Source organism: Sebastes umbrosus, chromosome 17 (genome assembly GCF_015220745.1).
Source record: "Sebastes umbrosus isolate fSebUmb1 chromosome 17, fSebUmb1.pri, whole genome shotgun sequence".
Lineage (NCBI taxonomy): Eukaryota > Metazoa > Chordata > Actinopteri > Perciformes > Sebastidae > Sebastes > Sebastes umbrosus.
In genome coordinates this window covers 19289509-19304071 of record NC_051285.1, presented here as the reverse complement: position 1 = coordinate 19304071, position 14563 = coordinate 19289509, and the positions used below count along the sequence as shown (strand labels likewise).

General features: G+C 38.0%; 1 protein-coding gene across 6 annotated transcripts in view; it reads right to left on the bottom strand.

Annotated features, from left to right (window-relative positions):
• Positions 1 to 14563, bottom strand: part of gria3a (glutamate receptor, ionotropic, AMPA 3a) — a 104822-nt gene that overhangs the window by 1535 nt on the left and 88724 nt on the right. For 2 of the 6 annotated variants that reach the window (XM_037749092.1, XM_037749089.1), the window contains exons 13-15: positions 9540 to 9787; positions 2385 to 2499; positions 986 to 1234 (exon numbers count right to left, since the gene is read on the bottom strand). In XM_037749092.1, coding sequence (XP_037605020.1) covers positions 989 to 1234; positions 2385 to 2499; positions 9540 to 9787 — 609 coding nt within the window. In that variant the 3' untranslated portion in view covers positions 986 to 988. Of the gene's footprint in view, positions 1 to 985; positions 1235 to 1399; positions 2500 to 8727; positions 8843 to 9539; positions 9788 to 14563 lie in introns of those variants that run through there. The other 4 variants (XR_005203925.1, XM_037749090.1, XM_037749093.1 and 1 more) reach the window with 4 other exon arrangements.

Here is a 14563-nt window from a genome sequence, read left to right as displayed (position 1 = left end):
GGTTTAACTAAAAAATACAAGTTCCCCTGCAGCCTTAGAAAGACGTTGAATAATTGTTCAAAATTATCTCATGAGAAAACCAACTGAGTTAAGTTAGATGAATTTGAGATAATAAATTCAATAAAGTGAAGTTATTAAGCAGCAGGTTTCCATAATGTATGTTTTCTTCAAACTACAAAACAGTGGGATCTCTGGAGAGTTTTAAAGAAGACCTATTGTGCTTTTGTGCTTTTTCCCCTTTCCTTTAGTGTGTTATATAGTTTTTTGTGCATGTAAGAGGTCTGCAAAGTTACAAAGCCCAAAGTCCACACCAAAGTCAGTTACTCTCCCCCACAGAAACACTGCTCCTGAAGCGCCTCGCTTGAAGCCCTGCCTTTTCTTCCATAACATGGTGATGTCACCTAGTAACACATTTGCATAATACCTGCCCTAAAAGCTAATTAGAGCGGAGCTGGAGCGGAGTCCAAAGAGTTTGGTTTGGTTGACCAATCACAGCAGAGTGGGCCAGCTGACCAATCAGAGCAGACTGGGCTTTTTGCTCTTGTAGACACCCAAAATACAAGTATGCACCTGAAAATAAGCATAATGGTCCTCTTTAAACAAACCTATAAAATATGAGATCAATACAACCAACATATGCAAAGGGGAATTGGAGGCAGATGAATAATATATATTTAAAAATAAACTATATTTTTCTGTACCTCTTCAGCTTGGATTTGGTAATTTAATTGAAAAATGTTTAAGTATATTTTTGTTGTATAAATACAGATATGGGCGGGGGGCGGGGGAGCTCAAACATCAAATGTTTCAGACAGAGGGTGAAAAGAGGTGCTGCAGCACAGCAGGGACTTCAAGTCAGAATAACTCATGTTAAACTAGAAATGAATAACATGTATATATTTACATCAAGTTCATGATAAAAGATGAGTGTATTCTATTAGATTCTACACAGACATGGAAGAAACAGTAAAGGACATAGGCCTACCCTCTAGATCTTAACACTCTCCGTCCCGTACACGTTGTAGCCTTCACGGTACGTGGCAAAATTTTGGGTGTTTGCCGGAGGGGCTGGCTTAAAGTTTTGGGCATTCTTTGCCAGCTTCAGTCTTTTTGTTTCTTGCCGTGACTTATAGCAAAACTCTATCAAAGCCACGGTCATAGCCAGGCCAAGCCCTCCGACCAGAATATAGAAGACTCCTGCCACGTTGCTCAGGCTTAGTGCACTTGTCTTGTCCTGGGGGAGGTAGAGACCACCGTTAAGACTTTTTTAACTGGCACTCTGAGGCTGACCTCAAAGAACATGTACACCAACACCAACACAATGTACATCCTGCTGCACTAGAACTAAACAGCTACTCAGAGGAGGCTGCTAATTGTGTCTACAAAACCCTCTGACATATAGATGCCTAATTTAGCCTATCAGTGAGATAAATTGGAACAACTTCAATGTGTCTAATTCCTCCTCTCAAGTTATTTCTACCATTAAAGAACTGGGAAGGTGAATGTAGAGTTGCTATCTATCCTGCTTTAAGGTCTCTTTACGAGACCACTTCTAGAGGAAGGCGGTCGTGGTCGTACAGGTCTACAGATTAAACCCTCGATTCACTATAATAGCTGCTCAACTTTAACACACTGCATTTGTACAATCAAAGTGTCAAGCTGTGGAGGGTGAATTGAACCATTTTGCTGCTATTAAAAGCCAAACAGTGATATTGAAATTAATTTAAGTGAGTTTTACCATTTGCATTCTAACCTTTAGGGGCATTTTGTAGTCCTTAATGTAGTAAAAAAATATGTATATCTAAAAAGTGACTTATCTTTAAATTCAAAAAAGGTTCCTTACTCCGACACTCCATGTATGAGACATGACTATTAAATAGTATATGACCACTTTGTGCTCAGATGGTATTTAAAGGTCAGTTTGGACTCTTGTCAGAGTAAGGATGAAACTAGCCAGTCATGTAGGAATATATGGAGTTTGCATACAAATGAAAAACATCAACGATAAACTAAATTTCAATAAAGGTTTGGATGACAATATAGCAGTATAATGGTTTCAATTCTATGATTCAACTTTTCAAAATTTTATGGTATGAATAAAAAATAGTGTGCAATCATGCTGCAATTTTACAGATCTTGAATTGTCTACATACAGTAGTAATGAAGTCATGTTAATGTCATGAATTATGATCAGAGTGTAAAGAAATTAGACTATGTGTGAAGCAAATCTAGTTTTTAATGTTTTCCACATGCTATTCTGCAAGTATTCAGATATCATGATCAACATGTCTGGGAGAATGTATATATGTTTTAGATGTTTGCATATGAACAGTTAGGTCAAAATGCATTTTTCAATCAGTATAAAAAGACCTGCAGCGACTGACCTTACTTCCAGAGTCCTTGGTTCCACATTCACCCTTATCGTACCACCATTTGTTTTTCAGCTTGTCTAAGATGCCTTGTTCACTGAGTTTCAATACTGCAAGGTTTACAGGAGTTCTTCACGTGGGAAATAACATAAATAACATTTTATTATGTTATTTTATGTTATTAAACTTTTTAAACTACTTTATACTGTGCAAAGCGATAGAGTAGGGTCCTGGCCAACACATCACAGATAGCAAGCAACACTACAGTATATATATATATATTTGTAAATATATGACCTTTCATAATCCATGACTACCCTAGCATGCCAGACCCCACCTATATCGCTTTGAGTAATCGGCACACACTGATCACATGAAGAAGAAAAAAGATTTGAACTTGCAGAGTAAAGCAGCTGCTGCATAGCTTTCACAGAATGAAAGAAAACAGAGGCAGTAATTGCTGAGGGCACATTATTTTGTTTGCTATGGGCAGCCTTTTTGATGATCTAACAGGAACCCTTTCTTGACTAACAGACAAAACACAGCAGTCCAATTTCATTAACAGCTATTAGAGGCTAATGTCTCACAAAATCACCCACACTGAGAAACAGAGTTAATGGTGTTTCTGAATCGCTACCAGCCAGATGATGAGAAAATTTGGTTGTCTCTAAAGACACTTTTTCTGAACCAAAGGGGAGTCATAGATTGGGTTTTTGTTTTCTTTTGCAAGACATTATGTTCAATTTCCTTGACTGACAGATTTCCAGGTTTATTTCCTTTCAGAAATAAGATCAGTGTTTGTAATCCAACACCATCAAATATATTGTATTCACCACTGTGTTCTTTGTATGTCGAATAGAATACAAATTGTGTTTTCTGATAATTTATACAAAAGAAACAAACATTAAGAAGTCATGCATGATGTTAGGTGGATGACCTGCAGTCCTGTTCTCCAGTCAGAGCCCTTTGGAAGGCAAATGTACTATTATTTTGCTTGAGTGTTGAAAAATACAAACTTAGATGCATGAATTTCAATGCAACAACAAAATATAATACTGCAGTTTCTGCCTTTTGACTTTTCTTGGCAGAGGAGCAGAGAGGAGCAAGATATTTGAGTACGAACTTTGAATTAAATGCTTGTTTCACTTTATGAATCAACCTAAAAGCAGTAAAGATCCTACACAGTGATCTGTAATTCTATTATTTGGACAATGACACATTTTGGATGTAATCTCTGGGTTCTTATGAAACATTTTAGAGACACTATGAGGATGAATTGCAAACAAAAAAGCTTTTAAGAGGGGCGTTTTCTTCCATTTGGGAGCAACAGCTAAAAATCAACAATTTTTCATAATAATTCTGTTTAAGGGTGCCATTTTCATCACAATAAAAGGTACTTTTTCTAAGTTAATTATTGATGAACTTCTAATAAAATATATCTTGTTTTTGTCTCTCTGTGTGACAAACTGACTGCTGCTCTGTAGCTGACCTTTGACCTCCCAGATCAGAGAATCAAATTTGGCTAAGGTAATTGATTCTGCATGAAATTTACATCATACTCTTTGCTTTCCTCAGTTTAATAACTTTTAGTCACATAAAAATAACTACAGCTGGTTAAAGATTATGATTGGGTGGGATCGGATAATGTCTACCCTGTCCCACAGCATTGTGGGTAGGATAATCTACTCTACTGACTTGTCATTTCTCCTTATTATATATTATACATCTACATTCCTTCACCTCTAAAAAAAATCTGCTGGTCATCAGATAAAGACCTCAGACACACCACCAGGTGGTGACCATGGACCTTTAAATAACACGCTGATGAGCACTGTCCAGGTTCACAGCTTAGAAACACTCAAACATGTCCCTGTATCTTTTCTAATCTGAAAAACCTAAATAAAAACAGAATGTCATCCATATATCCCATAAATTGTGCAAAGAAACATATTATAGCTGGAAGGACGATGTTTGGTTATACATTCAAAATTTGATCACTGTATGTGGATGAATATACCATAAATTACATTTGGCCATAAAAGATTTAATGTCTAAATTCAAAGAGTACTGTGCTAAATGACAAAATGAAAATGAAAAATCAAAGGGACTTCAGAGATGAAAAAGACCGCTTGTTAAAAACACTCAATGGTAGTAACAGAGAGAAAACAAAAAAACTGTACATCTGTACCCCCTCCAAGTCCCTAAAGCAGCCTGGCTTTGTAATGATTTTATCCCACATATTATCACAATACTAAAGTATTGTGATACTGTTGTACTGTTGCAGTGTAGTCTATTGGAGAATAACTCCATCTGCCATTTCCTGTCAACGAGAAAATCACTGTAAACTGTCCCAACCCTCTGATGTAATAGCAGTTCACAGGTCCATGGAGAGAGAACTCAAACAGATAAAAAAGGTGATTTATCAGACCTGGGTTCACTTACATTTACAGTAAACTGCATTACCGCAACAGACAGCTCAATCTAAAGCAAAGACTAAGAATGATAATGTGCTGCCACTAAACTACGTTTTTACAACAGATACAAAATGTTATTAAGTGTAGCAAGCAAAAACAAGTCGATATTGAGTTGTAGTAACACTGAAACTGAACTCTTAAGGTCCACAGTTCAGGCCCATAGAGCAAAACCTACAAATGATACTATATATATATACGGTACTACAAAATAATACAAAACATATACATATAAATACATAGAAAATACATATGATTAAATATTAAATAAATTATAAAAATGTTTTTATAGTTTATATATTATATATAATATACATGTTCAATATAGATATAGATATATTCATATGTTTTTTATATTTATATCCTTTATAATCTTTTTTCTAATTCTTATTTTTACTCTTGCTCTCATTATTCTTATTGCACACAAGGCTTTAAACCCTGCATTTCACCGCACATATTATATGAGCATGTGACAAAAAAACATAAAAGTTTGATCTTGAATCTGTTTAATTGTAACTAATTCAATGGCTCCTTCAGCATGCCTATATCTTAAAAATGTAACTTAAATGGCAGAATATACTGTGAAATTTAAAAGTACTATATTAGAAGGTCAATAGGGAGCTCTTGTTCAAGACATTAAAAAAACCCACACACATTATTGTCAAGGCATACTGGATGAAGCAGTTCACATCAGCCACCGCGGCCTCTGTCTTCTCTCACTTCTGCATTCTCTCTGGCGACGCTCTGATTATGCAAAAGCTTGTTAATTATGCATCCAGTTGACCAATCGGATTTCAGTCAAATCTGGGCGTATTTGACACAATTTTCTCTAGGAAGCAGATAGATGTATCTAATCTGAAGGGCCTTTACTCTCTCGAGGACTAAAGCCCCTCAGAGGGCGTGACTGAAATGTTTTAACACTACTGGCTAACAAAACTTGCCACTTCTACAACTATATGAAATAAGATTTCCATCGTATTAGACCTCTAAAGGAGATGTCTGCTAATTGTTTTTCTCTCTGGCTGGTTGTCGTCAGCATCTTAATCGCAATTTATGAATCCAACCCTCTGACTGAGTACAAGGGGTGGACAGAATATCAAGGACACCTGTGCAATCCATTGCAATGCAAAATCTTACATTTGTGAAGTTTAATAAAAAAATAATGTTCAGAGTGGCATTGATTCACCTCTATAGTAATCTTTTGGGGTCGTAGTTTGTGTTGTTGTAGTATTACCTTGTACTTATGAGACCTGTAAGCTTCACAAAGATAGTCTTTATTGTTGTGTTGGATTCGATATATTGTACAGGTGTTTCTTTTCATTGTGTCCACCCCCTGCATGTCGACTTAACCTCCGCTCCATCTGATTTAAGTTGCATCAGAACTTTATCCTTCAGTCTGTTTGCAAAACAAGAAAAACGGCATCTAAAAACACTCAGGACCACACAAAATAATTCACATGAAAAAAATCATGCACATCATGGCCAAATTAGGACATAAATCACATACTGCATGATGTCAAATTAAAGAAACATCACACAGTATGACAGAAATTAAGTAAGTGTCTTAAATCATCCAGCTTTGATTAATGAAATTAACAGCTGTAGATATGTGATTTAATGATCTGTCTGGAGTTTTGTTTGGTTTTAGTAAAACATTAAAATATCAATTTCTACTATCTATGAATATAAATGCTGCATTTATATCATTGATTTAATGTTTATGCTGTGAATGTCATATTTTCTCAGTGGTAGTTACATACAATATATTTCCATCTCATTGTTAAATTACCCACCCATGCATTTCTGAAAGTGAAATAAGGACAGAGAAATGTGGCAGTCAGATAGTGACAGTGTTACACTGATCATCTACTCTCTCTCTAACCAAGGGGTCGAGGCAAACTGCCAGTGAGAAGAGACGGCTTCTTTGTGTTATCCCACCGGTAGTATCCATATCCTGCTCACTCAGGAATGGATGACTATAGTCAATAACAGCAAAGTTTGCCTCGTCTCTTCTCTCGCAATATGCCAAGTGTACTGTGGTCATGATGCAAGCTGAAGAGCAGAGGCAGAGATGGATCCACAGTTAAGGGCCGTCACTACGCCCTGAAACAAAAAGATCAGGGGCCTCATTTATAGAAAGGTTGTACAACAGATTTGATTGAGCCTGATGTGCACAGCTCTAAAATAGCGGAAGTAAGGATAGATTATGTGCACACAGTATGAAAAAGCAAGACAGGCTTTACGATAATAATCAGTTTTTCTATATTTGAACTCCTCTTTGTTTTAAAACGGAATTTAAAGTGAGACTATGTGACTTTTGAGAGAAGAAATAGCACTTCTTCCTCTTACAAATGAAAACTTATATTGCTGCTTCGGTATTTGCTGCTACAGCCTCACTATGACCAGGAGGTAATGGTGGCTAACTTCAAATGATAGATATTGTAACTGACAGTTCACCAGAAGTGGGACCAAGTCATTGTTTTGAAAGTCACAAGTAAGTCTCAAGTCTTTGCACTAAAGTCCCAAGTCAAGTCCTAAGTTCTACACTTTGAGTTTTGAGTCCTAAACAAGTCATCATGCGCTCTTCACCAAATGTAATGCTATTTTAACAACAGGGTAACTGGGGCCAACTGGTGCTCAGTAATGTAAAGTATTTTTTTATGGTTCTCTCCTGCAACTTGATTGGATGCTGTTAAATTGGTTCAAACAAAGTGGATCTGGGGAGTTGCGTGTAGGATCATCAAATCCAAGTCCTAATAATATTCACCAAAAAGAAAGAGTCCAGAGTTCAACAAAAAAACACTTTTCGGGGATTCAGCAATAAACAATTTCCCCCCCCAAGTAAATCCCCTTCCCAAACAAATCAATAAAGGATGTAAAAAAAGTAAATAAACCCAACTTCCCGGTCCCGGGCATTTATCGCCTTTGTGAACACACTTTTAATCTTTGGGCTTGGGGGAAGGTATCAAGTATTTTCAAGTCAAAAGTCATTGGTTTTGAAGTCAAAATTCAACATGCCATTGTCCTGTAGTTGCCACTAAAGTGGCGGCTGTTTGGCAAAAGTTGCATAGTCTCACTTTAAGATCTTTGCTCAGTTATTTGTATATCAGCTTTATGGTTACTATGAAAAGAAATATCTTAATACAAATGTGAGATGCAAATCAAATCCTCTTGTACAAATGGGGCCCCTGGTCGTATCTTACACTACTACTGCAGGGTTTACCAGGTCAGGGTGGCCATGGATAGACTTTGACTGGCCTTGGATCAAGACCAACCAAAGGTTTCTGTCAGTCTTACGCTGGATTTCGATGAGAGGATGTTGGACAAAAAAGTTTGGACCGTTAGTTGTCACTGTCATTAGAATTCTCACGTTTGCCTGCGATGCTTAGTCCCCTCAAGACAACGCTGTTCCCCGTGCCTGCCCTAACACCCAGGCGGCGGATTGGAGAGTGCATATATTGTTCGGCTCGGAGGTATAGGATTAGATCCTCACTTTAATCCTTCTGGCATTAGTTTGCCACATACAAAGCTGTCATGTTGGCCTGTAGATATAAAAAACAGAGAAAGATGGTGTCTGTCTTTCATAATTACAAGCCAAAAATATAGAAACTACTCTGTCATAAACTCAATATTAAGCACTTAATAATCTGATCTTCCTCTGTCCTACTTCTGCACTTTGCTTCGTCTCACACTATTGGGCTTTTTCCTCCTCCATTAGCCAAGTAAAGGGTTCCCAGTTGATCACAGTTGCACGATAGAAATGTAAAAACTTATGTATCTGTGACTTATTAACAGATATTTGGGCCCAAAGACTACAGTCAGTGTGACGACAGCCTTGCCGATTACTCTGTTCTAGGATACCCGACTTTGGTGACATTGAGGCTGACCTTAGAGTCACCTCCCCCGCTGCCGCACTCTCCCTTGTCGTACCACCATTTGTTTTTCAATTTGTCCAAGAGGCCTTGCTCATTCAGTTTTAACACTGCCAGGTTAACAGCATTTCTTGAAACGATAAAACATAGCTTGTAAGAAAATGAACAGGTCCGTGAGAAATCTAATATAGAATATTAGTAAAAAATAGTGATAATAAATATCAATGGTTCATAAGGGGAGCACGGAAGGGACAAATTGGTAAAGAATTTCACTGGTGTGGAAGGGTAAGAAGCATTTTTACAGCAAAGAAAATGTTAAATATTAGAGAGGTGGCATGGAGGGTTACATTGCTTGTAACTGAAGTGTGCGGGATGGGGACATTCTGTCATTGTTGAATTAGAAATAAGAACATCCAGCATGCAGCTTAACATTCATCACAATTGACAGACCAGCATTGTAACTAGCAAAAAACAATGCAAAAGGGCACCACAGAAACCAGGAGGGAGGAGAGGTTGAAGGGCAAAACAAACAAGGTTGGGGAAGGTGACACATCGACATTCAAATGGATTTACTGAGTGTGACTAATATACCAACAACCTTAAGAGAAAGAAGAAACAGAGACACGAACCAGATACATAGGACAGAACAGAAAATGGCTGAACGTGTTGATTAAACTCATAATTAAAAAAACTGTTCACTCATTGATGCACTTGGGGGAAAAAAAGAAGAATTAAGGAGTGAGGAAGAAGAGAATGGCAAAAGGAGACATCAGGGTAGGTGGAATACTATAACAACATGGAGGATATTGTTATATTATCCCACCCACCTTAATGCAGAGCCTTTAGGTGTGGCCACACCATAGCCCTTAGAGTCGAGGTTGCCGCCCACTTTCATGGTGTCACATGGTTTCCGCTGCTCTATGTACTCGTTCATTGTGGATTCGAGTAGAAAGGCGAACTTGCCCTTCGACTTTCGTACCCTGGCAACCCCGTCTGGTGTTGTCTTGGCAAACACTGAGGGTTCAGCTGATTTCATGTATGACCACATTTTCTCATAAACTGCTATTTTGGAGCGCTGCATTTAAGGACACAGAGAGAAGACAGAATCTGTTTAGTTATGCACTTGATAAAACACCGACAACCATGAAAACATTCATAATGAGCCGCTGTGGGTTTGAGTAAAAGCAAAAGTTTGCCATTTTGGGAAATACTTACATGAGAAGATTGATACTACTGAGGAGAGTGGTATCAATCTTCTCATACCCCACAGAGAGAGAATAAGCGTATTTACCAAAATGTCAAAACTTACCCTTTAAAGCAACCCTCGCATGAAAAATAACTGCGGCACGTTATATTTTTTTCACAAGAGTGTTCTGCCTAGTCCCGCCCTACTGTGCTGTGATTGGCTAGTACTCGTTGCCTCGACTGTTCACCTCATTTTGCACACGGGAGAAGTCCTTGCCTTCAGGGCTTTCTGCCACAAAGGATTTATTTCAACCCAAACCATCTCAAGAGTTTTGCAATTTGTGGGTTACCTTCTAGACACGACCGTATGAAAGCATGATGGAATTAGCAAGCTAGCTAGCTAACTAGCCAGCTGCTAATTGACTCAAATTTAAACTCCATCATTTCATCCACACACTCTTGTTCATCTTTATAATATAGTCCACACTCTTGTCACAGCGTAGGAAAGCACATTGCTATCGCTAGATAATCTTCTAATCACAGCACAGCAGTATTAGCCAATCACAGCACAGTGGGGCTGGACTAGGAACAGCTTTGGGGAAAAAAAATTACTCTAATAATGCTGCTGCACTTCCTGGCCACGCCCCACTCCATGACGTCTAAAGCGCTTGCTGTGACATCACAGATTGAGGCTTGGCCAGAAGTGCAATATGCTTAAAGATTTAAACACATAGATGGCAATGCATTGACAGTTTTCTGCCTCTTTGTAATTCAGAGTGGATTCACCCTTTAAATAAAAAAATAGTGCAGCAGAGGTAGCGGGCGTTTTGCCAGCAGCCTGAAGTCTGACAATCTGGCAGCTCAGCAGAAGCTAAATGCAGGCCGTGTTTGGTATCAATATTAACAGACAGGAGTGACCTACTCATCCTCAGTTTATGTTCCTGACAGCAGGTCACAGCTGGAGTCACAATCATCACGGCTTAATATTGATTTCAACATTTAGTTATCAGTCCATTTGATTTGACTTTTGTGCTTATGCAACATTGAAATAATTATAATGTGTAGATTAATGATACTATAGCTTGAAATATGGTTTGCAGTGATTGAAGACATTAACAAGTACAACTGCTGGTTTTCCACTGAATGTTTAAGTGCAAAGGCTTCACATAAACACTCACAACTACAACTCACCAGGTTTTTACAGCGATGTCCTACTTTGGGACAATGTCTGTTTTAGCATTTTGGTCTATATATTTTGGGCTATGTTTTATAAGTAATTTGTGTTTTAAAAATGATTATTGTTTAATATGTTATGTATGATGATATATAAAATATATAATATCCTTGTTTTTTCTCTTCTTATCTCTTTTGAGTACACTTGTTTTTAAAAGCAGCTGACAGATTGTCTTCATCGTTTTACGCACGGTATCCAATGACTTCACAATTGGGGAAAAGAAGACCTGCTGTTTAACTTCTTTTAATTTGTTTTAATAGGTGATACATGTCTTAAAATGTTAATGTTTTTCCTTTAATTTACTATTCCACATCAACATAAACCAATCAAGCTAAAAAAAGATTCAAATTGTGAGTAATTTGGCACTTATTAGTGCATAGTCATCTAATCTTACATGATATTTATGAATCCACATGATGCATGTATGTATGTCAAATACCAATTAAAAAAGTGTATGTTATTGAAACATTGATTGAATAATACTTGAATAATTTATCATTAACCAACATAATATTCATATTTAAATTGTATTTGAATCTGTGTTTTTATTTTATTGTCCAGTATTTTAATGTTTCTGGCTGCTATGAAGATTTAATTTCCCTCCGGTGATTAATAAAGTCATCTGTCTATCTATTTGTTGTTTGACAGTAACGGCGCTTTCTTTAACACATTTGACCTGCGTACTCCGAGACTGACGGCTTCACCTCTGTGGGCCAGTCAGCTGCCAGCTGGAGCAGCTACAGACATGCACTGCACAGCCCTGCTCTGACACTCAGTACACTGCTAAAAATGGCCAGCGAGAGGCTGATCGCTGGTCACCGGGGAGCCGGAGTACACAGCTGTCTACAATAGAGGGGAAGAATAGAGGAGCTGCAGGCTAATGTGACCTTCTGTTGAGCTCTGTGAGGGAGAGGTGCCTCAGAGGAAACTTTGGGTGGAAACTTTCCATGTTTCTACATGTCTTCAAGGGGCTGCTTGTCAGGAGTGTGATGAGGGCATGACAGGTTCATAATCGCTCTGGCAAACAGGAAGTAGAAGTATGAAGAAACATCTGACATCAGAACTCTGGAGAAAGTTCTCAGAGAACATTAGATTATTCTATATGATTTATATGACATTTTATTTTAATTTTATCATCTATTGATGGTCCTATATATTTCTCATTAACAACACACATAATAGTTGGAATTTGAAATAGAATATTTTTCTGAATATGGTATCGTGTATTGCTTTATTTATTGCACATTTAATTATTTGATTTGTCCTTGCTAACCGGGCACGATCGCCTGTATTTACTTGCTTGTTTAAAGTATTAAATATACAGAAATCAAGTGTGTGTGACCGGTTTGACAGATTGTATGTTCAGTAGTTGTGTGAGTCATCTGGTAGGTAAAAGTAAAGGAAAACATCAGAGCGAATTGACTAACTGTGTCAGCTCGGCCATGTGTACGGCCGTGTTGTGTAAATAATTCACCGCAGATGTAATGGATTATGGGCTCAGGCTAGTAAGTGAATCATTCTTGACATATGCACAATTTCAGTTCAGTTCAGTGTTCATGTAAACACTTTTAACATGACAGTAATAGCGGATGACAAGCCTGACCATAGTGTGAAAACAGTGATTATTTTCTGGGTAACATCAAGATACATGCTTGTCAGGAGAAGGTTGTGTCAAAATCTGTGCAACTCCTCATGCTGTCAGAGTCATAATTCTCACTACAGCAGTCGCAGTTTATCAAAGACAAATTATTCAATAAATCAATTTGAATAAATGACTTGTGTAGCCACAATAATCTTTTACCTGACAAACAGGGCAAGTGAGGAATTGGGTTTACTGCCCCTCATCCATTCTGGAAATAAACTGGTTTGAACTCAAATTCTTCCAGCTACCAGTTCATCTGTCAGCAGCTGACTGAAGGGCTGTGAGTGATTCATGGCCCTCTGTGTGCGTCTGACACGCTGTCACCAAGAAACAGAGACGACAGGCCAAACAAAGCATGTGCAGTCTTTCTGGTGTTTTATTTGGATCTACATGCAATTCTTAGTTAGTGTGCATGATGAAGTATGTAATTAAAACTAACTTACTGTATGTTCATGATCAGTGGAAACCAAATTAATAATGTAACTAAATAATAGCGGGGCTCGTTTAGCAGCACCGCTGTAATTAAAGTTATCACTAACACAAATTGATTTTGCAATTGAAAGTAAACAAACTGCTTCTTATTTGTGCTTTCCTTTCCCACTCCTGCTAACATTATTCACTGTCTCCCCTTTAACCTCATCATACAGTATAGCACACTGACTGAATGATCCAAATAAGTTGTAAGTCTCAGCGGCTTGTTGAAAGTAATTCTGGAAAATGTTAGTTAAAATGTGCTTTAAAGAAACAAATGAGATATAACAACTTATCTGATTTTTGGGACTTTGGACAAAGCCAGGCTAAGCTACAAGCTCCAGCTTCATATTTAGCGTACAGACCATCGAGTGTATATAAAGATGGACGACATGACAGCTCCTCAAAAGTGAAGCCAAAACATCTTGATTGCTCCCTGGTGGCTGGCTGCAGCATACAGTAGGTCATAAATCCCGCCCCCTCCATGTTAGTGGACGGGACATGGGTCAAACTAAAAAGTCAAAGTACACATCAAATAATTTTTTCCTAAAGATGGTTTATGTCATTTTAGGTAGTTCTTATCACGCTGATGTATGTTCAAGGCTTCATTTTTCTTTTAAGTTTGGTTTTAATTAGTTATTTGATGTTATAAAAAGGGGGCGAGACGGCATGATTGACAGCTGTGATTGACAGCTGCTCTGAGTGAAGTAGTCACGCAGCCGGAGGCTCGGGAATTGTACGAGAGAGGAGATGCAAGTTTAACTTTCCATAACTGTCCCATGAACATGTGTAGGTTTGATCATAAATGTAGTTATAGTTAGTTGTTGTGTCTTTTTAGCCAAACAGCTACCGTGGTGCTAACGTAGCAGCTAAGTGATTCACACAACAAGCTGCGGCAGTGCTCAGCTCATGAGTGGTTCGGGCGGGTGTGTGGGCGGTACCTCGATACCGCGACTCCAGCCCCCGATCACTACTTCACAGACTCTGGCTCCAAATGACGTCAAAATCTCAAGATGGCAGCTCCTGTATCTGGGATATTTTGGCTTCACTTTTGTACAGTGGGAGGAAGTGGAGACATGTCGTCTGTCTATACATACGTATATGCAGTTTATGGTCAAGAAAGCAAATTAGCATATCTTCCAAAATGTAGAGCTTTTTCTTTAAATATGGTGTACACACATCCTGAACCAGGTATGATAATTGTGATCTGAATTTTGCATTAACATAAAGAAATCTAGCTGAGGATAAATGTTGAGTGAAACTATAACCCCAGGGCTTTGCAAAGTCCAGTGGTTTGAGGACTTTTAAAAGTTTAAAAT